The sequence below is a fragment of the Hemicordylus capensis genome, chromosome 1, assembly GCF_027244095.1.
Source record: "Hemicordylus capensis ecotype Gifberg chromosome 1, rHemCap1.1.pri, whole genome shotgun sequence".
Taxonomy (NCBI): domain Eukaryota; kingdom Metazoa; phylum Chordata; class Lepidosauria; order Squamata; family Cordylidae; genus Hemicordylus; species Hemicordylus capensis.
The window spans coordinates 137439447-137464708 of NC_069657.1; the positions used below are offsets into that span (position 1 = coordinate 137439447).

Here is a 25262-nt window from a genome sequence, read left to right on the forward strand (position 1 = left end):
CCCCTTGCCAGATAGTATAAGCCACGTTGGGCAAGGATCAAGCAGACAGGTGGTAGGATGCACCATTCTGAACAGCTTGTCCACATCCTCAGGAGTCACAAACTGAAATTGATCCAGTCTAACCACACAAGAGGAGTTGCTAGATACTGTACCTCTTCATCTGACACTGCGATAACTGTGGAGTTTAAATTTAGACCTAGATCGACCCAAATACGAGAGACTTTGTCCACAAAAAGCTCATTAAAAGCGTCACAACAGGCAACTGATGGTTCCAAATTCGAATTCAGGGGAGCAGGGGGCCCTACTAGCCCCCTCACAACCCTGAATAGCTCCGCTGGACAAGAGCCTGCGGAAGCAATACGGGCAGAAAAAAAATACTTCTTTGCTGCACGTATAGCCAGAGCATAGATCTTTAAATGTGCTCTGTGTTGCAGTCTGTTGGATTCAAGTCGAGTCTTCCTCCACTTGCTCTCCAGTCGTCTACCTTGCCGCTTCAGCTCCCGCAGATCTTCCGTATACCAAGGAGCCATTTTTGAAGCAGGTTGGAGAGTACGCTTAGGAGCGATCATGTCTATTGCCCTGGTGAGCTGATTATTCCAATTCTCCACCAGGGCATCAACCGGATCGCCGGCAGAGCCAACATTAAATCCTTCTAAGGCTTCTTGGAATCCTATTGGATCCAATAACCTTTTTGGATGGACCATTCTAATAGGTCCCTTGCCCCTGCAGAGGTGGGACGCAACTGTGAGTCCGACCTTAACCAGATGGTGGTCCGTCCATGACAATGGGGAAATCACAGGAGTCCCCACTCACGGAACACTATCCTGATCAGAATGAAAGATCAGATCAAGAGTATGACCAGCAACATGTGTCGGTCCAGAGACCACTTGGGATAGGGCCATAGTTGACATGGCCACCCTGAACTCCTGAGCTGCACCAGACAACCCGGTCCCGAAGTGAATATTGAAGTCCCCCAACACCATAAGCCTGGAGGACCCCAATGCCAAACCCGAGACCAAGTCCGTTAGCTCAGTTAGGGACTCTGTTGGGCAGCGGGGTGATTGGTACACTAACAGAAGTCCCAATCTATCCCTGGTCCCCAAATGTACGTACACACATTCAATATGATCAGACACTCTGATAGGGATCCTGGTAAGGGAAATATTATCCTTAAAGACCACAGCTACCCTACCTCCCCGCCCACATTCCCTTACCTGCTCCTCTACAGAGTACTCTGGAGGGAGAAGCCAGGCTCAAAGTGGGCCCCCAGCTTCCCCCAACCAAGTCTTTGTGATACACAGAGACAGATAGGTTTGCCTCCAATAAGGAAAGAAGGGATGGAGTTGACACCAGAGTTGCCAGAACCTAAGGGATATACTCGTGGGTCAAATGGGCCGTAAGCCAGAATTTGGCTTTTTAAAAGCCAAATCTGGCCACCTAGGTTGACACACAGGAGAGGAGTAAGGAGCCTGCAAGTCTCCTTTAATGGTTTGTTCTTGTAATGATACACCATGGTTTGACATTACATCTGACCCATCACCGTGGGATCACCAATATGGAGTCTGCAAGGTCTTCTGCATTCTGCTCGTAACTCTGGTTTAATCACCACAATTCTGTGCTGTCCCACAAGGAAGCATTTTGCACAGCAGTTATTACTTGAGGTTTATTGTGGCAATTAAATGATGAAGGGAATAATTTATTCTCCCTTCTAGGTTCTTTTAGCCTTTTATGATGTTGTGAAACCAGTTTTTCTTCTTGAAGTCTCACAGGTACACCCGTTCCGTTGTTTGCAAGGTCCTACCTGACACACACAATATTATAAAAGGAATAGGTTGATCTTTTGGATCCAAAGAGGAGGAGGAACCCCCTTTACTTGCCTTTGCCCAGGGCTTAGCCAGAATTTTCACAAGACCAATTCTCTGTCCCCTGAGCAAATGTGTGAACAGAAATTCCACACAAATCAATTGTACATTTTTCTCCTTAAAAAGACTCATTTCTCCTCTTTTCTGCCCCCTGTCCACATGCCTTTTCATTTAATCAAGCTATGTTATTGCTTGCCTAGGGTTCTGGACCCAAGTACATTTACTTGGTGGTACATTTGATTGAAATCAGCAGGACTTGCTTCCAGATGAATGTATTTAAAAGTGAAATTCCAGTTTCCTGTAATTTGGCAGACAGGTATCATTCTTCCCTCAAGCGAAATGCATCTCCCGAGGTGTCGTATTGTACATCTGTTGTAAAGATCTCTGGATCCGGGCAGTTTGTCCTTGTGCAACTGACCCATAAGCCCCTATAGGTTATAGTGAAATAGAACATGCATGTGATCACTGATTAAGCCTAATAACTCATCAGATGTGTGAGCTGATAAAGCTACTGTACACGTATCTGGATTGATGCCAGGATTTGGGGATGGTGGTGCTGGGGGAGCAGCTCTCACTACATTGTTGAAGGGGCTGGAACAGTAACAACTCTGCTTAAAAAGTATAAGGATCTAGATGTATTGGTTTGGGAAGATGAGATTAGAGGTAGAAGAACAGCAAATACTATGAAAGAAATAGAATTATCTACATTGGTTAGGATGGGTAAAATGCTTCTCTGAGGGACGGGGTGGATGCCTTCTTTTCTTATCATTGAAAAAACCTACATTGGACCCCTCAGAGTCAGGCAACTATAGGCCTGTCTCTAATCTCCCATGTTAGGGCAAGGTGATTGAGAGGGTGGTGGCCTCCAGCTCCAGACAGTCCTGGAGGAAACTAGAGCTGTTTCAAACTGGTTTTTGAGCAGGCTGTAGGGTTGAGAATTCCTTGGTCAGCCTGATGGATGATCTCCAATTAGATATTGACAGGGTTAGTGCAACTCTGCTGATACTTTTGGATCTCTTGGCAGCTTTTGATACCATCTACCATGGTATCCTTCTGTGTCACCTGAGAAAGGGATGATTAGGTGGCACAGTTTTACAGTGGTTCCACTCCTACCTCTTGGGTAGATTCCAGATGGGTTCACTTGGAGACTGCTGCTCTGCAAAGTGAGAGTTAATGTATGGAATTCCACAAGGCTCCATATTGTTTCCAGTCTTTAACATCTGCATGAAACTGCTGGGAGAAATCATCAGGAGATTTGGTACAGTGTGTTAACAAAATCTATTTCTCCCTATCAACTTCATCATCAACTTCTTCCTCAACATCCCTAAATGCCTACCTGGAGGCAGTAATAGAATGGATTAGGGATGAAAAACTGAAGGTAAATCCAGATAAGACTGAGGTACTGATTGTGGGAGGTCAAGATCAGGTACGTAGCTTGGGCTGATACGTCAGCTATACCCTTTTCTGGAGGTAAATTAACCTAAAACAGTAGTACATAAGCTGGTAACCTCCAGGCTTGACTACTGTAATGCACTCTATGTGGGGCTACCATTGCATGTCATCCAGTAAGTACAACTTTTACAGAATCCTGCAACCAAATTGGTCTTTGGGACAACCGGAAGGGACCATATAACACAGATTCTGAAATAATTGCACTGGCTGCTGATATATTTCTGAGTGAAATACAAAGTGCTGCTTATTACCTATAAATCCCTCCACGACTTAGGTCCAGGGTACTTAAGAGAGCTCCTCCTTGGTCATGAACCCTGCCGCCTATTAAGATCATCTGGGGAGGTTCAGTTTCAGTTGCTGCTGGCTTATCTGGTGGCAACTTGGGCTCAGGCCTTCTCTGTGGCTTCCCCAGGGCTTTGGAATACACTCCCTATCAAAATAGGAGCATCTCCATCTCTGATTGCTTTTAAAAAGAGCCTCAAGACACCTGTTTTCTCAGGCTTTTAATTAAATAATTTTAAACTGTTTAATTGTTTTACTCTATGAAATTGTTTTTAATGTATGTATGTATGTAACATATTTGTATACTGTCCAAAACGCAAGTCTCTTTTAATTGTGCTTATTTTGTAAAAGTGCTTTAATTGCTTTTATTTTATTTTTATATTGTAATTTGGATTATGTACACCATCTATAGAGAGAGAGATATCAGGTGGTATATACATTTGATAAAGAAAAATAAGTACAACAGAGATGGGCTTCAGTCCCGTTTACAGCTAAGTGCACTTAAATCTTGTTGAAATAAATTATACTGACTGAGCCCACACAGATAATCTGTGTACTAGGACTTTGTTGCGCTCCTTGCCCCCCGCCATAGCCCCTGCTTTATTGCTCAGTGTCAGCTACCCACTCTCGCTCGCCCGCTCCCCACCGCTCGCCCCCTCCCTGCCGCTTGCTCACTCGCTCGCCTCCTACCCACCCCTATCTGCATAGAAATCCCCACTGCCCAGTCACCACAGTGCTTCTGTTCTGTTACCTCTGATTGGTAAAGCACTGTGTGGATGGGGCTTGCAACGTACAACCGTAGTGTTGAGCTTCATTGTGTTCTGCATTTTGTCCAGGGACTTTTGCCTACTTTGTCTCTATAATTGTAATATGACTTGTGGGGATGTAGCTTCTTGCACAGTATCTGATATATTCCTTGGATATCTGAGAACCAAGCATTCATTCACAAAATAAAAGTGATAGGTTTCTAGGTCTCATGGCTGTAGGGGATGGCAGGCAATACCTTTGTATAACCTGTTCTGGTCTAGTCTTGGAATGCAGTATAGAACAATGCCCTCCCGCACATGGATTTACTTGGACTTGTTTGGTCACTTTTTCAGGAGTACACATTCACGTTGAAACAGATGCTTGTGTGGTGAGAGCTACAGTGTGTGGATCTCAAGAGTAGACTTTCTCACAGCCCGAGTATGCAAGGACTAGTGTCTGAATGGTTGGTGGCAGCAAAAACAGCAGTAATGGGACAATTATAAAGGAATGGCCCCAGTAAGGAAGGGTGAGAATTACTGGGCTGCTACGTCCACATGCACTCCTCCTTCGCTGAAACTCTCATAACAAAGAAGCCCAGATAGTTTAAAGTGGAGGCAGACAACAGTTCTTAGAAGAGCTGAAAGTAGCTGTTCTTTCTATGGTGTACTCACACTTCTCTTGTTCTGCTATTGCTTCTGGTCAAACATGTTCTGCACATTTTTGGCATCACATAAAACCCCTAAAACCCTGTTACTAGTGATGAAAGTGGGGAGGAGGATACACACCACAGTCGGCAATTTTCCTTTCAGATCACTTTCAGCTCTTTAGCCTCTGTTAATTCTCTCCATGTAACAGCTTTGCTTCTTTCGATCCCCTGGGCAGCACAGGGCGTAGCAAAGGTGGAATGGGCCCTGGGGCAAAAATGATGGGCCCCTGCCCCCACACTTTCTTCTCCACCCCCACAACCCATGTATTTGGTGCAGAAAAAGTGGTAAAATACAAAACATTGTCAAGATGCCCTTTCTCACTCCTATGCAAATAATATCACACGTTCACACACACACACTCTCTCTCTCTCACGCACACACACACACACACGCACACGCACACGCATTCCCCTGGCTCAAAAGCATATGAATATTTTAACATCTCTACTTATTACCTACATATATACCTCCAGAAGAGGACTTGTCTTTTTGGAAGCCAAGATGAGTCCTCTGATCAGGTGCTAGCAATGTGCCAGTGAGCTGGAGAGGTGGTGAAGATGAGGAAAGTGAAGAGTGAACTGTTGCCCAGCCAGTTTCCCACCCCCCATGGCCCAGGGACACTTGTTTCTTCCCCCACGCCTTGTAAAATTATAGCTCTGCTCCTGTTGGATGGCCTCCTATAAATAGAACAAGCATTGTGGATAATTTGGAGGGAGGGAGGAAGCAAGATGTCAAAACAGGGCAGCATGTGACCAGCCAGAGCCAGCAGACTAGAGAGAAGGTATTGTGCATGAAATTGCAACCATGACATAGTCGACACTACATTCAGAAAAGCCCAGAATATCTTTTCCAGAAAGGAATGTACTAGTTTTCCCCTGTACAATAGTGTAGTGCTTTGGTGTCTCAGGAAATGTGGTATTCCTTATACCTCAACAAAACGTGTAGAAAATGCGAGTGCTTTGATTTCTCAAAACAAAAATTGATCATTTGGAAAGGACCTGAGTAGTAAGAGTAGCTTGTGGCCACAAGAGCCATTTGTAAATAGGCACGGAAACCAATCTGAGCATCTTTGTTTGGGGAACAGAAATATTTGAGAAGGGAGCCTGTGAGAATTAACTCTGTTATGAGAGAAATCCTTGGTTTTAGCTTAATGCAGCAGCAGATAGGGTCTGTGAGTCTGAGAGCAGCACTCTGACCTGCAGTTTGCTCTCTTCCCACCCCTGTAGCTTGGTGCGCATGTGCTGCTCACAAATTCAGAAGGGCAGGCACTCTCCATGACAGCCCCCATAGCCACATGCACCATAACAGCCACACCCCTCACTTCAATAGATGCAATAATATGTGGTGGTCTGTTACAAGATCACGTAGACTCTAAGGAATGTACTAGAATGAATAACTGGGAGTGCCCATTGAAATGCTCTGGTTCTTTCTAAATGACTGTAAGAATGCATGGAATTTCTGGGCTTTGCATCCCTGCTGAGACCCTGGAGGAGAAAAAGTACCGAGACTGCGTCCCTGCCCATCCCTACAGCACTACACACTGCGTGTGTGTGCACAGCAGCTCATTGCTGTGAGCAAGAAGAGAGGCCCTTCTTTCTGCAGCCTCTCATTATTTCCTCCTGATTTCACTGATTATTAATAAAAGGAGGAAAAGCATGATATGTAGTTGAGTGGGCAGGTCTACTCAATAGACGATTCCTTGCAGAAGAGCCCTGACCATGATAGTGCAAACAAGCACAATAAGGATCCAGCTGCACCTAAGTTTATTTGGACATAAACTCAGTTCTACTGAGTTCAGTGAGGCTTATTCTCTAGTAACTATATATAGGATTGCAGCCTTTGATTCCTTTTGGTATCAAAATAATTGGTTGGTGCTCCATTATAGTCAGCCATCCATTCAGTTAGCACCTGCTGGATTTCATATACATAATTCAACAATAGCTGCAACCATGTTGATAAACCAGTGAAGCTCCAATTTCTGTCTGAAGTGATTACCTGATAAGTATCACAGTAGTTCTTAACACTATATTAACTTACTGTGTTACATGGGTGAGTGTTTCTGTTAGTGTGAGTGTAGTGCTGTGTGTGTATAATGAACAGGGTTTCATTACCACTGATGTTCTGCCAGTGGTGACACTAAATGATCATTATCACTGTTCTGCCAACAGTGATGATCAGTAGATGCAGTGGGAATTCATATTGTATTCTACAAAAGTTACAATTTTGTATCAAGAAGGCATTCAGGTGTATGAAATGACTAAAGGAATACAAATATTGTTAATGCTTTTTTTTTTTTAACCACTAGTGGCATTTGATTGTCTGAAGATTTTTCTCTCTGTCCTTTTTCTATTATGCTTGGTTCGACTGGTTGTCTGTCTGTCGAGGAGAGTGGTAGAATGTGACCACAGGGTTAATGTTCTCTTTGCTACTTTGATAAATTGGGTTCATTTCTTGACTTGCTCAAGGACTGATAGGGAATCTTTGACAAAGTCAGTTAACCTGTAACAATCCCTCTAATTCATCAGTGCAGTTGAAGCTACAGTAATTCATTATGCTGGCCTCATGGATGATAAATCTTTGTGAATGGCTCTGGTCTCTTCCTTATAATACATTGTGAACAACCTACCACTAAGTGGCTTCTGTAATACATTTTAAAAAATAACTTCAGCTAGGCTAGTAGGGGTGTGCTTGGAACCCATTCCAGCAGTTCGGTTCAAACCAAGCTTGAACCAGACCACCGAACTGCGAGCCTGTTTTAGTCGAACTGGCCCCCAGTTCAGTCAGTGTTGAACCAGGCCAAACTAGTTTGGAACCAATTTGGCAATTCAAGGGGACATTGAATCTGGTGAGGATTCCCCTTTACAAGCAAGGGGGGAAACTTGCCTACCTTAAAAAAAAATCCTAATGGGGCAGCGAGAGGACACCTGTAATCGGACATGGCGGCACAGTGGTGTCAGTGGCATGTCTCCTCCGGACTGGGACCAGAGCTCTCGCGTGGCCTGGTTCCAACCTCCGTACATGCATGGAGGCCATTTATGTGCCCTCCGCACATGTGCAGAGGCCGTTGAATAGAATCAGTTCTGCAAATCCCTAAAGGCTAGCAGGGAATGTAACCTCTGACCTTGATTGGTATGAATTGCTTGGAGGATGTTTGCACTTTGCTTCCTATGACACTCTGTTTCTAACATTTTTCTGTCAATCTCATTAGCCTCCAATTCATCTTGTGTGGATCCAGGCCTCTTCTACGAACATGCCATTTGGACCCAGCTAGAGCCTGTTAATCATTTGTTTTGCCCTTTGGATAATCAGAGCCTTCAGCTCCTTCAATCTACCTCAGACTTTAACATCCAGTGGAGCAAAGACTGTCAACTGCTTAACCTCACAGCCTCTGGCCATTTGCACAGCACACTGCACAACACAACTGCATACCTCACCTTTGAGCACCCAAATGCAAATGATGCTGGCAACTATACCTGCACGCTGTACTTGAATGATCAGAGAAATTCCTCCTTCACTGTCCAGCTGGTCATGGCAGGTGAGTGAAGGGAGTGGGGAAATGGACCACAAATGTGACTCTGGATCCAGAACCTAACATCCTTTCTTCAGTTGGGCTGACTCCAAGAGAAGAGGTGGTGGTGTTTTAAGATAGGTCATTTGCTTATCTAGGTTACGTGGTTTATTGGGCACAACATAGCTATGAAGTATCTGACCAAGCAGTTTTTTTATTTCTTTCTCTAAAACATCAAATACTAGTTATGCTCTCAAAACAAGTTATATTACCATGGTTCATAGTCAATCTGTCGAGTCTTGTGATTCAGAAACTGCACTTTCAGCATGAAGTCAGTAGATATCTGTTTATGTATTTGGTTTTCTGTTTTTTAAATTTACTCTGTTTTTCTGTTATAAAAAGATCTGAAGGTAACTTTCAAAAAGGTTAAAATCACAATAATAAGAATAAACTGTAATAAAACAGAACACTAGTGACTCACTGTTGTGCCTTGCAGCCAAGTATGTTTCCATGGTTTTAAATGGTTTGCCAAATGTTTCTGTTAACATTTGCCACACCACCTGACCTGCAATATATATATGGACCTTCTTAATTTTTTAGTGAAGATGACATGTTCCTACTATATATGTTTATAAAGGCTGTTTCTCATTTTAAGATCTTTGCGGAAGGGATGGGCCTTGATTTCTGGCTGAAAGAAGGAAGTTGTGCTTGAGGGGAGAAGAAGATTAGAGATAACTTCTTAAAACATACCCCAGTGTTGAATGCGGTATGGCCTAGCTGCTGTAGGCCATAAAACTTCTAGTCTGTCCACTTAAGTTTTAGACTGAGTTCTAGTTATTTTCCACAACGGGGCTCAAGTTCTTCTTTGTTTTTCTTTTTTTTAAAAACTGGAAAGCTCGTAAAAGCCCAGTTTAAGTTTAACGTATGGATGAGCTGATTGCATTGAAGGTGGCGGGAGAAGACCACTATGCTAGACTACGAACAGTCATTGAGAATAATTAAGGTACTGCTAGTGGGACTTCAAAGCACAGTTAAGGTTTACCAGTATTGCATATCACTGTGCTCTGTGACCTCCTTCATTCGGGTTCCTTTTTAATGTGGCAAATTTCATGCTTTCCAGACAATCTGGACAGTGAAACAGAGTGGCAATTTTCGCTATAGTCCTCATTGAATGTTGCATTATTTTCCTGAATCAAATCAAAGCTGCTCAATAAGCCTTGAGAGAGAGGTTATAAACAAGAATACCCAGTTAAATCTGTTAACTTCCAAAACAGAGAGGGACAGACGTAAGGCTCACCAGCCAAACCACCAGGCCAAGATGGGAGTTGGAGGTGTTTGTGCGTGGATGCAAAGTCAGAGAGTGGCTTGATTTTTCCACTGGTTAGTTGGGCCTAAATAGCATAGAATTCTAGAATGCATGCTGGGAGTTGAGAACATTCATTAAAAATTTATTTTGTGATTAAAAAAATTTTTTTTGTCCTTCCAGCAGATCTTTGCAGTGTGCTTCCCAAATTCATCTACCCTTCTGGCAATCTGACTCTGGAGCATGCTTTGGGGAGCCAGTTAACCTTGAACTGCACTGTACAGCTGCCCAAGTACTGTGATTTTGCCTTTCACTGGATGAAAGATGGCCAGTGGTTGGACAACAAGACCCACTCTGCTTCCACTCATTGGTAAGAAGGCCTACCATGGTGTTTTTGTAAAATGAAGGTAAACACTGAATAGGAGGCTTTTCAGACAGCAGGCTTTAGCGTGGGTTTGCTGTGAGGCTTTTGTTTGTTTGTTTGTTTGTTTGTTTGTTTATTCATTCGATTTATATACCACCCTTCGAAAAAAAGGCTCAGGGTGGTTTACATCAGAATAAAAACAATTAAAATCAATTAACAGTTAAAATCAAAACTATAAAAACAGCATAAAACTAATTTACAGTTAAAACATTTAAACAGTTAAAAACCCTGGAGAACTAGGCTGAACACTTATAGCAGTTAAAAACAATTTACAACAGATTAAAAACCCTGGAAGGCCAGGCCAAACAAATAGGTTTTAAGGGCTCTCCTGGAGGCCAGCAATGAATTCAGATTACGGATTTCTTCCGAGAGTGCATTCCACAGCCCCATGGCAGCTATAGAGAAGGCCCACTTCTGAGTCGCCACCAGACAAACTGGTGGTAACTGGAGACAGACCTCCTCAGACGACCTTAACGTGCAGTGGGGATCATGTGGAATTACTGTGCGTTTGGGGCATAACAGATACATCGATGCAAAAAGAGGATTTTTTTAAACCCTGGACATAAATCAGGCTAGGTTCCAATATGGAGGTGAAATCTTGAATGGTGTGTGAAGTGCTCTCTGAAATATTGCACAGACTTCGGGCCAATATGTGAACACACCCTCCCAAAGTAAAGTTGTGGTAAGTTCACCGTCTGAAAATGCTCCAGGCTGTATAAAATAGTCAACAGGGAGCAAAATAGTATTTAAAAAGTGTCTCCCAACTGTGAAGATATTTTCTTTTGTTAACAGTGGCTAACATTATGACTAACAAAGTGCACACTTTAATAGAGTCTGCGGGGATGTTGCAGGAGCCTTTGCACAACTCGCCCAGTCCTCTTGCACTCACACGGTTCTATGAGAGCACCCCTACATCTGAGTGCTGCCTGTTCTCTGGAAACCCTGAGTGGGCAGTTATGTGTTTGTGTGGGTGGGTGGGTAGTGCTCAGTAGTATTAGCACTCTTTTGCATCAGCACGAGTGCAAGAGGACTGGAGGGCTTCTGCTGTGTCCCCCACAGACCCTACTAATGCTCACACTTAGTGACTCAGGATGCCAGCCACTGCACATATTGTCATTGTATTATAAAGATAATAGCAGACTGTCTCCAAGGGCTTATTGAGGTGATTGGCATTTGTGGAATACGGTGTAATAGCTCTATCTATCTATCTATCTATCTATCTACACACACACACACACACACACACACACACACACACTAGCTGACTTGGCGCAGAGCATCTGTGCCCCTAGTTCTCCCTGTCTCTCCTCCCCCATCTTCATTTCTTTCTCCCCGCCAAGCCCCATTTCATTCTCCACCCCCAGCCTGTTCTTCCTCGGCCGGCCACCTGCTGGCCTGGTGGCGGCTGCTTCTCTTCCATGGCTGCCTGCCAGCCTGGGGGCAGCCACTTCCCCTGTGCGGCCGGGTGGCAGCCGCTTTCCCTGAGTGTTTCAGCAAGTGAACAGTCATCCCCAAATAAATATGTATACATAAAATTCACAAGGTGCTGACCTACCTGCAGGACAGGGTATGACTTTTGTTGCCCATCATCAGTGTTGTCATGGAGACCTAATTACTAATAGGTGTCATAAGAACATTATTTATTTATTTATTTATTTATTTATTTATTTATTTATTTATTTCTCTATCAGATTTGTACACCGTCCCAAACTTTTGTCTCTGGTCAGTTTACAATAACATAAAACCAGTTAAAAACATATACAAAAACTTAAAAACAATTTTAAAATAACCAGAAATTAAAACCCAAAAATATTAGGAAGCTGAGAAAGCTTGGGCGAAAAGATGGGTTTTCAGGTGTTTTTTGAAAATTGCGAGAGATGGGGAGGATTGTAGCTCAGCACGGAGTGCATTCCACAATCTCGGGGTAGCAACCGAGAAGGCCCGTCTCTGTGTAGCCACCAAACGAGTTGGCGGTAACTGGAGACGGACCTCCTCAGATGACCTCAGTGGGCGGTGGGGCTTGTAATGAAGAAGACGCTCTCTTAAATACCCAGGGCCTAAGCCGTTTAGGACTTTGTAAGTTATAACTAGCACTTTGTATTTTGTCCGGAAACCTATTGGCAGCCAATGTAACTCCATCAGTAAAGGAGTAACATGGTCTCTCTGAGATGACCCAGAGACCAACCTGGTTGCTGCATTCTGAACCAACTGAAGTTTCTGGACTGTGTACAAAGGCAGCCCCACTTAGAGCACATTACAAAAGTCAAGTCTGGAGGTTACCAACAGATGTACCACTGTTTTGAGGTCGTTGATCTCGAGAAACGGGTGCAGCTGTCGTATCTGCCAGAGCTCATAGAAAGCACCCCTGGCCACCGCCTCAACCTGAGAAACCATGGAGAGGTGTGAATCCCAAAGTACTCCCAGACTGTGAACCTGTTCCTTTTGGGGAAGTGTGACCCCATCTAGAACAGGCAGATCAAAATCATCTCTGGAGTTCTGACCCCGCACAATAAGTACCTCCGTCTTATCTGGATTCAGCTTCAGTTTATTCTCCCTCATCAGCCCATTACTGCTTCCAGGCAGGAATTTAGGGAGGATATGCTAGCTCCTGAAGAAGTTGACATGGAGAAGTAGATCTCGGTGTCATCAGCGTACTGGTAACACCCAGCTCCAAATCCCCTGATTATCTCTCCCAGCGGTTTCATGTAGATGTTAAAAAGCATTGGCGAAAGTATGGAGCCTTGAGGGACACCATACTTAAGCTCAGATTTCGAAGAGCAACTATCTCCAATCGACACCATCTGGAATCTATCCAAGAGGTAGGAACGGAACCACTGTAAAACAGTGCCTCCCACCCCAAACACCCTCAGACGTTCCAGAAGGATACTATGGTCGATAGTATCGAAAGCTGCCAAGAGATCCAAAAGGACCAACAGAGTCACACTTCCTCCAACTATTGAGATCATCCATCAGGCCGACCAAGGCAGTCTCCGCTCCATAGCCCACCCCAAAACCAGTTTGAAATGGGTCTAGATAATCAGTTTCCTCCAAGACCGCCTGGAGCTGAGAGGCCACCATCCTCTCCTTGCCCAGCCACAGGAGATTGGAAACAGGCCTATAATTGCTCAACTCTGAGGGATCTAATGCGGGCTTCTTTAGAAGAGGTCTAATGATTGCCTCCTTAAGACAAGGAAGCATCCTGCCCTCCCTCAGAGAAGCATTTATGATTTCCACCAGGCTGTCTACAACAACCTCCTTACTAGATCGAACAAGCCATGTTGGACAAGGGTCAAGAGAACAAGTGGTAGGCCTCACCTCTCCAAGCAGCTTGTCCGCATCCTCAGGAGTCACAGACTGAAACCGATCCAGCCAAATCACATAAGAGGAGTTGTTGGGCACCTCCAGCTCAGATATCAAATTAATTGTGGAGTCTCCACTTAGGTTGGCCTGAATCTGAGAGATTTTATCTGCGAAAAACTCTTTAAACACGTCACAGCGGGTAACTCATGACTCCAAATTCTGGTTCTAGGGAGGAGGGGCAGATACCATTCATTCATTCATTCATTCATTCATTCATTTGATTTATAAACCGCCCTTCCAAAATGGCTCAGGGCGGTTTACAACAGAATAAAAACAAGTAGAACCAGTTAACAATTAAATCAAAACTATAAAAACAGAATAAAACCAATTAAACATTCAAATAGCTAAAAACCCTGGAGAACCAGGGCAAACATTTAAAACAAATTAAAAACCCTAAAAGGCCAGGCCAAACAGATGGGTTTTAAGGGCTCTCTTGAAGGTCAGTAAGGAATTAAGATTACGAATTTCTGCTGGAAGTGCATTCCACAGCCTGGGAGCAGCTACAGAGAAGGCCCGCCTCTGAGTCGCCACCAAACGAACCGGTAGTAACCGGTGACGGACTTCGTCAGATGACCTTAACATGCAGTGGGGATCATGTAAAAGAAGACGCTGTCTAAGATATCTCGGGCCCAAGCCATTCAGGGCTTTAAAGGTAATAACCAGCACTTTGTATTTTGCCCGGAAACATATTGTAGGGATGAGTCCGAACCGGTTCGGAGGCCATTGTAAAGGCCTCCGGACTGTCCGGACCGGTCCGGACCTGGCCGGTTCGGTTCAGGTGGAGGGGGTAGCTTTAAGGGCGGGGAGGGTTTACTTACCCCTCCCGCCGCTTTGCCCCCTCCAGCGCGCGTATTTAATGTAATAATTGGGGCAGCAGGATACCTCCCTGCCGCCCCTTGTCCCTCTGAATGCCGCCTCCAGGACGGGGTGGGCGCGCGTGGGGCTCTGAGAAGGAAATATCCTGAGGACTCATGTTTTTAAAGTTAACTCCCGATGGCATCATGGCAATGGTAAACAAACCCCAATGAGAAGCCGGCACAGCATTGAGCCGGCCTCTGGCACCTCCCCGCTCGGCGGCTCCCCCATCCTTAGCCACCGCCAGCAGCCAATGCGAAGAGCTCCGCCAGAGAGAATGCGCCGACGCGCCCAGCGCACTCTCACTTCTGGCTCCCAAGCAACTTCCACACACACACACAGCGTGGCTGCCTGCTTCTCCTCCTCCCATCGGAGGCGGCATTCAGAGGGACAATTATTACAGTAAATATGCGTGCTGGAGGGGGCAAAGCGGCGGGAGGGGTAAGTAAACCCTCCCCGCCCTTAAAGGAACCCACCCCACAGTGCCAGACTGCAGCTCTGCGGTTCCGTGCACACCCCTAACATATTGGCAGCCAGTGTAACTGTTTCAAAACAGGCATAATATGGTCTCTCCGGGTTGCCCCAGAGACCAATCTGGCTGCCGCATTCTGAACAAACTGAAGTTTCCAGACTACGTACAAAGGCAGCCCCACGTAGAGCGCATTGCAATAGTCAAGCCGGGAGGTTACCAGCTGATGCACCACTGTTTTGAGGTAATCCTCTTCGAGGAATGGGCGCAGTTGTTGAATCAGCCGAAGCTGATAGAAAGCATTCCTGGCCGTGGCCTCCACCTGAGATACCAGGGTGAGGCCTGGGTCTAGGAGTACTTCAGGCTGCGCACCTGCTCCTTCTGGCGGAGTGTATCCCCATCCAGCACAGGAAGATCTAACTCACCCTTCAGATTGTGAGCCCCCACAATGAGCACCTAGGTTTTGCTTGGATTCAGCTTCAGTTTTTTATCCCTAATCCAGCCCATTACTGCCTGTAGGCAGGCATTTAGAAAATGAGTGCCATTTCCTGAAGATGAAAAGGAGAAGTAGATTTGGGTGTCATCAGCATACTGACAACACCTAGCACCAAACCTCCTGATGACCTCACCCAGCGGTTTCATGTAGATATTAAAAATCATTGATGACAGAATGGAGCCCTGAGGGAGGGCTCCATTCTCCATTGCCCCCTCAAGTCCCCTCACAACCCTGAACAACTCCACTGGATGTGAACTCGCAGAGGCAATACGAGCAGAAAAGAACCACCTCTTTGCTGCATGTATTGCCTGAGCATAGATCTTTAGATGTGCTCTATGTTGCAATCTGTCAGATTCAAGTCGAGTCTTCCTCCACCTGCGCTCCAGTCGCCTACCTTGCTGCTTTTGCCCCCGTAGGTCTTCTGTATACCAAGGGGCCAAATTTGAAGCGGGTCGGACGCTTGGGAGCAATCGTGTCTACTGCCCGAGTGAACAAGTTGTCCAATTCTCAACCAGGGCATCAACAGGATCACCGGCAAAGCCAACATTGAATCCCTCCAAGGCTTATTGGAATCTTACTGGATCCAATAAACTCTTTGGGCAAACCATTCTAATGTGCCCCTCGCCCCTGCGGAGGTGGGAAGTGGCTGTAAGTCCAACCTTAACCAGATGTGAGCTCAGTAAGGGATTCCGCTGGGGCGATTGGTACACCAACAGAAGTCCCAATCTATCCCTGGTCCCAAAACTCAAGTACACACATTCAGTACGGTCTGACACCCTAACAGGGACCCTGGTAAGGGAGATGTTATCCCTATAGACCACAGCCACTCCACATCCCCATCCACATCCCCTTACCTGCTACTCTACAGAATATCCTGGAGGGAGAAGCTGGGACCAAACTGGACCACTAGCCTCCCCCAACCAAGTCTCAGTAATACATACCAGGTCGGCCCCTTCATCCATGATCAAATCATGGATGAGTTCAGATTTATTTTGGACAAACCTGGCATTTCAGAGGAGCAGGGAAAGGCTATGTGGGTTGTTGGCAGTGCTCCCCGAGGTGAAAGAGCTGGCAGGACAGCCTTGCTGGATCTGGCCCAAGGCCCATCTAGTCCAGCATCCTGTTTCACACAGTGGCCCACCAGATGCAGCTGGAAGCCTACAGGCAGGAGTTGAGGGCACGTCCTCTCTCCTGCCATTACTCCCCTGCAACTGGTACTCAGGCATCATGCCTCTGAGGCTGGAGATGGAGATGTCCATGAACTTGTGTAACATTTAACGTATCACTCAATAATACAATGGAAATTATCTATATTTTCCAAATTTTGCTGATCAATGATCAAATAAACTTGTCTAGCTAGCTAGCTATCTTTTCCAATCAGTAATGTTAAGAATAAAACCTTGCTTTTACAACCCCACAACAGAAGCACTTCTTTGACAGAAGATCTCTCTCTCTCTCTCTCTCTCTCTCTCTCTCTCTCTCTCTCTCTCTCTCATAATAATTGAGCAACCACAATGCATTCATTGTGTTTTTGGTTCTTTAAAGATTATTTGGAGAGGTTCCAAATCTGGACGGAATCTTTATGAAATGGGGAATGTATGCAGTTGTTTTGTGATTTTTTTAAAAAAAATAATCCCACCAAAGACTGATACGCTAAAGTAGAGGTAGTATTTTCAGTTTATGGAACATTATAGGAGGTTAGATTCTGAGATGGGATGGCATGTCACCCATTCATGACCAATCCCTTGCCCAGAATCCAGTGATTCATAAAACACAAAGGAGATGCATGGTGGAATTGCTCTAGGTCAAACTCCGATTGGAATGGTTTGATTTTTCGTCCCAGTTGTTGCTTTCCCTCTGAAGTAATAACATGTGGCTGGATGCTAACTCAGGTACTTTGGACTCCCTAGGTCCAATGACAATGAAACAGAGATATTCGTCTCCCACACCTTGGATGTGAATGTGACTACAAATGAAGACTATGGAGTTTATGCCTGCTTGGTTAGAAACAGCACAGCAGTCTTCACACTGCAAAAATCAGGTAGTATGTTTTTAGACTTTATCCTGGCATAGACCGGGTGCCCTTTAAAAAGGATGGCCTCTTCAATAAGCCCTCCAAGAATGATTCTGCCAATTGCTAGATGTATTCTACATAACTGATGAAGATCCCACTGGTATTTCTGAAATGAGGGCTGAGGGCTGCAGACAGACGCAACATTTTTAGAGCAATCAGACTACTCTGGAAGCGCTTTCTTTATTCAGTCCAAACATATCTAGTTTCTTTTCCAGGGCCGAACTAAAAAAAATAGTTGAGATTGCATCTGATGCTGGTTGTGGATTGCACTGGTTGGGTGATGCCTGTGATTACTCAAAAACACTTTTCCTGCACCCCCAGAGCAGATTTTAAAAAAATTCCCTATTTTATTAACAACAAAATGAGTGAACAAACAAACATACATGCTGTACTTCAACGTTCTTAGGCAGACAGTCTGCATAAAGCATGGGGGTGGGGCATGTCTTACAGCTGAGCCTGCATTCGATTTGTTGATAGGTACATCTGTCATTCAAATTGTGATGCTGAGGTGAAACTGGGCTTGCATTGTAGGTGAAGAATTTTCTCTCACAATATTATGTCTATCTCGGCTTGAGATTGATTAAAATGTTCTGGATTTATATTTGCTAATTATCCTAAAGAGATTGCTCATGCCTCATCATTCATGTATGCAGAATGCTAAGAGCCATTGCACATGCTGCCTAGTGAGTACCTGTCAAAAACACAACATCTGAGGCAAGTTTTAAAAGCTGAGAACACTGTTGTGAATACACATATTTGTTTGAGTGGATCTGTAGTTGACTGGCATTTCAGCTATCTTCCACATTATTCAAAATTCTGCTTTGTCTCAGTCAGCAACATCACAGTGCCTTATCAAGATATTGTGAAGTACATAAAAGGAGACGTTTCCCTGAGACACTAGCAATGCCTTTCTGTGTATGCTTATGCCAAAGTAAGTTCCACTGTGTTCTGTGGGGCTTTTCCCTAATATGTGTGTCTAGGTTGGAAGCTCAAGGCATGGGCCAAGACCAGATTAAGCCTCAACCAGAAACATGAGACTTCTGGTGACAGTGCAATGACCTGAATACGTTCTCCAGAGTGTAACATTTCTTTCCGTAAATTAGAGTACTGTTTAGAAGAGGCCTCTGCTTCAGATACCACTTGGTCTTAAGTCCATAACCCTTCTGAACTCAGGCTATCCCTGTCCATCTAAGGGCCAAGCTGGATGCCATGCTAAATTCTCAGCTGCCACTGAAAACAGCAGCCACATGTCTACTTCTTGCCTCCCATTCTGCAACAACTGCATCTCTTCACTGTGGGCAGCCAAAGATATGTAAAGCAAGAGTGAGGAAATGCAGAGCACTGTAATGTCAGGGTATGGGTCAGTTCTGCAAGTTGTGACAGAGGGGGAGATAAAATGTAGGTGTGGGGTTGTTGTTTTTGGCTGTGTGTGTGTGTGTTTATTATCACTTTTTGTTTGGTGCTAAGAAGAAAGATATCACTTGAGATTAAGTTGTCAACTTGCTGGACAGCTTGCTTTTTCTTTTAAAAAAAAAATCCCTTGAAACTGGTGAATGACTGGAACTTTTTTAGTTGAAAAGTGGTATTTAAATAATAATACGAGAACAGTTAAACTGTGAGACTTCTGAATAGCTGGAGGCATTCTGTTGAGGTTTCTTTTTTGGTTTTTTGGTTTCCATCTCCTCTCTGAGGGTAGAAGTGGGCAATGTAGAGAATATCTGGTTATTACCAAAACCAGTCATCTCTTCTCCAATACACCAACAAAGTCTAATCTCCTTTTTTAAGGGTGTGCAACAGCATTTCCCCAGTCCCCTTCCACTTTATCTGCTGCCACTAGCAGGGGTGGGAAGAACACTCAACACAGTTGTGTCATGTCTTTCACTTCCCTTTACTAGACATGGCCAGAGGGGAGGAATAGGGGAGGTTGGTGCTTTGAGCAGCATCAAATTCCTCTCTGAGTGTGTGGTCAAATGTGTCATACAATGGCACACTTGTGTGTGCCATTGTATGGCGCATACTTTTTTTAGGGCCAATTTCTGTTTGTTTTTTTAGCAAGTAACTTTTTAAAGACAAATGTACATGACGAAATTGGCCTGTTGTGGATGTGATTTGAATGCAACTTGGCAACATGTGTTGCCAATTTAACTAGAGTTACCTGTAGAATCAGTCGCCTTTCTTTTTACGCTGTATCTCTAATGCTTCTTTCGCTTGAAATAAACTCTTCTACTTAGTATGCCATCAAACAACTGTGTAGTGTCTCATTGGCAGTGTCTGCCTAACTTTGAAAAGTGCTCATGCTCTAATTGTATGGGGGTGGCTAAAGGGCTCTGAGTTGTATTTACCAGGTCTAGATTCCTCTGACATAAAGAAAGACATTGATGTGCTGGAGAATGAATGAGAGATGGTACTGTTTTGGGGGGCTCGGTCTACAAGAGCAGCCTTGTGACTGCATCATTTGTGAAGCTGATGACAGAAAGTTGCCACATGATGGCACCAGTGGACAATGGAAACTTTGCAGAGGTCTTATATTAGCTTCAGCCTTTCAAACTTTCAATGAATGAGTTTTAGAAATTGCTTCCAGGCAGCCTGCTTCTCTGCTTCCTGTTAGCATGGATGACCCTTGAACACTCTTCCATCTGGACAGGCTGATGGAGCAGTTTGAGGATTGGAGTTTCCGTTTATTTCAAAACATCAGCATTAGGAGTTAGATCCTCATGCTTTTGCAAACAGCCCTGTTTAATATTCGTGCCTGTTCAGACTGTTGTGCAAGAAAGTCTCCATGAAGATGTACATGTTCTCAGAGAGAGCTTTTAAGTTGGTTCTGAAGTGGTTCACAGATAGAGGTTTTACATGGCCCACACAATGTGAAAATTCTGATTCCCAAAGCTTCTGATTTATTTCTGCATGTGCATTTTGTGAATGGGGGTACTTACAAAATATGGGGATGATCTAGTAACACAATACTACAGTAATTTTATCTTCCGCCCATCTTGTCATTGCCACAGTTGCTTGTTCTGATAGATCTTTTAATTTCTTGACGACTCTTCTTTGATCAGGAAAGACATAGCTCTCTCCCAACTCATTATGATTATATTTTGCAGTCCATCTATCTTTTGGAAGCCTTGGACACCACTCTTCTCCTTCCTTTTCCCTTTTCCTGTGTACCATTTGTGTGACTGTTTAGCCCTATTCACACATTGGGGCTATTCTTACAATCACAAAAATTGGGCTAGGAAAATCCTAGCCCGATTTTTGTGATCATAAGAACCACTGGGCTCGCAGCTGAGCCCGGTGGTTCTGGAGCGGCTAATCCGCTCCTGTAGCCCACCCCTTATCCCGGGTTTGCAGAGCGAGCGCTCCGCAAACCCGGGCTATCTCCTCGTGAGTAGCCACGGTGCGGCTCCGCACCGCGGCTACTTGTGAGTAGACCCTGGCCGGGAGGCTTAAAAGCAGCCTCCCGGCTCAGGGATCTCCCCAGTATGCCTTGCGTGCTCGCGCAGGGCATACTGGGGCTTCCAGGGGCCACATGGCCCCCGAGCTCCCCAGCCCCCGCCGGCTCTGTCTTGGAGCCGGCCATTGTGTGGGCGGCCAATCTGGCCGCCCAGGACTCCCTTCCCGCTCACTTCCCAAAACTGGGTCTCACAGATCATGAGACCCGGTCCATTATGTTCAATGCATATGCAGTCTATGTACAGTGTATGTGTGTACAGATGTGTATGTGTGTAACGTTGTTCATTTTGTTCAGTGCATGTAAAGCAGTAAACTTCCTATCTGTACACTATTTAAGAGGATCTGTACGCAAGTTCACTTTGAAAATGAATGCACGTGCGGTGATTCACACAAAACCCTTTACCTGTGTTCAGGTGTCTGTACATAAGTACAAGGCAATATCTGAATATGGCTTTTGTCATAAATGTTCATTAACTTGCCTCTTTCTGTTACAGCAGATACTGCTGGGCACTTGGGGGCCGTGTTGGCTGCACTTGGCATCCTGCTGCTGCTGTTGCTGCTGGCCGTGATGTATGTGAAATTCCGCCTGAATGTTTTGCTCTGGTACCGGAACCATTATGGAGAGCTAGAGATCAATGGTAAACCTTGGGGTGGGTGTTGGCTGACCCTTTTCCTTTGGATTCAGAGTGATTAACAGTTTGGCAAGGTGTTGAGGACAACTGCATGATGGATTCTTTGGCACTCTGGCCAAGCCAGTTTTCTGTAGCTTCCCCAAAGGTGAAGTTAATAGGGAACAGAACTGAAGTGAAACTGAGCTACAGCTTTCTTACCTTTTCTTGATGCTCAAGAGTTCTGTGTGGTGGAGGGGAAGCTGCAGAAGATTTTTTGTGGTGGAGGGGGAGGGGTTGCATTTTTGTAGTGCTTAAGGCAATCTACTTTAATGTATCCAGTATGTCATCCATTTACATGAAATGTGCCTTCTGAGAAAATTCAAAGCAATAATTTTAAAGTCACTCCCACCCAGCTATGACTTTAGATCAGGGCTGCTCAACTTCAGCCCTCCTGCAAATGTTGGCCCATAATCCCTGGCTATTGGCCACTGTGGCTGGGGATAATGGGAGTTGTAGTCCAAAAACATTGCGGGGTGGGACTAAGTTAAGCAGGCCTGCTTTAGATGAAAGCTGCTCTCGGTGTTCTGAATGATCACCATTGATAACTAATCTGCCGATATGATCTATTGTACTACATTTCCCTCCTTGGTACTTTTTCCACAGATGGAAAGCTCTACGATGCCTATGTGTCTTATGCTAATTCAGTGGACGACAGGAAGTTTGTTAACTTCATAGTCAAGCCACAACTGGAGAATCGTCATGGCTACAAGCTCTTTCTGGATGATAAAGACATCCTGCCCAATTCAGGTAGAGAAATGACACAACAGCCCATTTAATATTTACTTGGGCCAGTCAGCCTTGCTATTCAGTTTGGGCTTTAGACAGAAATTGATTAACAGTCAGAAATAGTCAATTTCTGTTATTTCATGTGGCTGCATGAAATAAATCAAAGATTCAACTCACCCATTCAACATGCTGTTTGTTTGTAATATGCTTATGCCATTGAACACTGAGACATGGGAATGAAATTTGGTATATGTTTTCAGGGTATTGTTTTTTAAGTTTGAATACTTGCTCAACCCCTGCACCTGAGGAGCAAATATATGCAACAAAAGACAATGTCTTATTGAAATGTGAAAGTTGGTATGCATATTCAGGGTAACATTCTGCATTTCAGATCCAAAGTCCAGTTTATCCCCTACACCCATTTTCAAGAGAACAAAAAACAATGTAAAATATAATGCAGTGCAATACTTCTATTGAAGGAGATATCGGAACAAGCAGTCCTTCCACATCCCATAGTTGTTCACTAGCAGAGTTAGGGCACTGCTTTCATATTGAGTCTAGAATAACTACCACCTGCTTTCCCCCCATCTATGCTCAGCACACTGTATTCAGACTTTGTCATCCAGCTGATGTTGCATCACCTTGCACAAAAATGCACATGGTAGTAAGTTGGTGTGTTCGTTTTTTGGGAGTGTATGGGTTTTTGGTTTTTTGTGGTTTTTTTGCCTGCTGCTCTCCCTGTGGCTTCCAGTTACTGGAGTCTTATTGCTTAGGGTTGACCATTATTTATTTGTGTTTTCTATTTGTGCCTGGTCTTCCTCCAAAGAGTGGCTAATGTGTATAGTTTCCAAGCAGGTGACAGGGCCACCACTGTTCAGCTTCAGCAGTACAACTGGATGATGTGACTTCAGACTAATTATCCGGGCCAATTGTTGTATCTTCAACTGCTTTTCTTGTAATCACTTTAAAAAAAAATGTTTGTTTGGCCTAGATGCTGCCTTAAAATCTCTGCTCTGCTGAAAAAATGTTCAAGATTTGTATGCATGAGAATGCAAAAATTTGTGTATGGTACTAAGTGTATAAAATGCAACAGCCTGTTATAATAGTTAAGAGTATTGGACTTTAGCTTGGGAGATCCAATTGGCCATGGAACTCACTGAGTGACCATGGACCAGTCATTCTCTCTCTGCCTAATCCATCTCACAGTGGTGATAGAATAATGTGGGAGATGTACATCATCCTGTGCTCCTTGGAGGAAAGGCAGGATGTAAAGCTGAGAAATAAAAAGTAGCAGTAAAGGATGATGGACAGTTGAAGATTCTACACCATATTCAAAAAGGCAATTTCCAGCAATTGCATTATTTTTTGGAGAGTACAATGTATAGTGCTGTGCAAATGAGACCCATCTGATAAGCTGCCACTAACTGGCAGTTAAGCAAAAGTACAAGAGAAACATGATATATCCAGCAATAAGACATTTGATTAAGCTGTTTTGACCCTTTGCTTTGCCAATGGCTTTGGTGCCCACTTTATCCAAGGCAAATAACTGTAATCATCCCACTTAGGAGAGGAGGTAAAGCCCCTAAAGACTGGTGCTAATCCCTTCATAGAAAGCATCTGTTCAGAGCTGATGAGGCTTCAGATGCTAGAACAGGTAATTGTTCCAGGAACAGGACTGTAGCTTGGTGGCAGATCACATGCTTTGCTTGCAGAATGTTCCAGGTTTGATCTCTGGTATCTCCAAATAGGACTGGGAGACTATCATGTCTGAAACCCTGGAGAGCCACTGCCAGTCAGTACTGTAGACAATACCAAGGTAGACAGACTAATGGTCTGACTTGGCATAAAGCAGCTTCAAAAGTGTGTGTGTGTATGTACTGAGCCTTCTTAGGATTGTCCACCTCTTTTCCAGAACCTTCTGCAGATTTGATCATGAATGTCAGCCGGTGTCGGCGCCTCATTGTGGTTCTCTCTAATGCATATCTGGAACAGGAGTGGTGCAACAATAATTTCAGGTAACTAAAATCTGCCCCACCCTCCATTGTATGATTGGTGAAGTGAATTAGTCAAACACTTCAGAAGCACGGTGATTCTCCCACAGCACCAGTACTTTATTAGTCTGGACATTGGCCAGTGTTTTGGTAGCCATTAAAATCAATAGAGCCTTTTGAATAAATATTTTGGATACTGGATCAGATGCAAGGCCTCCCCTGTAGTTTGCATAGGATGTGAAGCATTGCACTGTAGCCTAGAGAGGCAAGATTTGCTTCCCACTCTCTAAACTTGTCTTGTTTTGCAGGGAAGGTCTCTGGAGGCTGCTAGAACTGTCCCGGAGACCTGTCTTCATTGCCTTTGAGAGCCAGTACCGGGAGATAGCACATCCAGCCATTAATTTGCTGAAGCAACACAAGAATGCTGTTACCCTGTTGATGTGGCGTGCTAGTTCCATGGTAAATTGTGGGCTGGAGGGCTGAAATCTCACCATCTCTCAGCAGCAAAGTGGCACTTGAAGCTCTTCAAGAAGCAGAGAAGTGTAGAGTAGCTTCTCTTCAGAGAAAGGTCCAGGTCCTCTCCTTAATTGCTTAGCAATGGTATACCAAGGACATTCTGCTATTATTTGGGGCTCTGAGAATAGATTTATCTGAAAAGAAAGCGGATTGTAGGTATTTCTTATATATCAGATATTCTGTGCCTCTATGGCCTCCTGTAGGCTACTATTTTTATTTACCTATTGACTGGGGAATCTGGTCAGCGCCAGAGAGTCTCCCGTGTGTTTCTTAGGTGATACACAAATAGTGCTTCTGTGAAGGCTACTACGAACTACGAATATTTATATACCGCTCTTCAGCCAAAGTTCTCAAAGTGGTTTACATTAA

General features: G+C 44.4%; 1 protein-coding gene across 9 annotated transcripts in view; it reads left to right on the forward strand.

Annotated features, from left to right (window-relative positions):
- Window positions 1–25262, forward strand: part of SIGIRR (single Ig and TIR domain containing) — a 53930-nt gene that overhangs the window by 21507 nt on the left and 7161 nt on the right. For 6 of the 9 annotated variants that reach the window (XM_053285909.1, XM_053285917.1, XM_053285910.1 and 3 more), the window contains 7 exons: window positions 8259–8585; window positions 10045–10231; window positions 17376–17506; window positions 21484–21627; window positions 22264–22407; window positions 24299–24401; window positions 24686–24836. In XM_053285909.1, the coding sequence (XP_053141884.1) occupies window positions 8259–8585; window positions 10045–10231; window positions 17376–17506; window positions 21484–21627; window positions 22264–22407; window positions 24299–24401; window positions 24686–24836 (1187 nt within the window). The remainder of the gene's footprint in view (window positions 1–8258; window positions 8586–10044; window positions 10232–17375; window positions 17507–21483; window positions 21628–22263; window positions 22408–24298; window positions 24402–24685; window positions 24837–25262) is intronic. The other 3 variants (XM_053285915.1, XM_053285914.1, XM_053285916.1) reach the window with 3 other exon arrangements.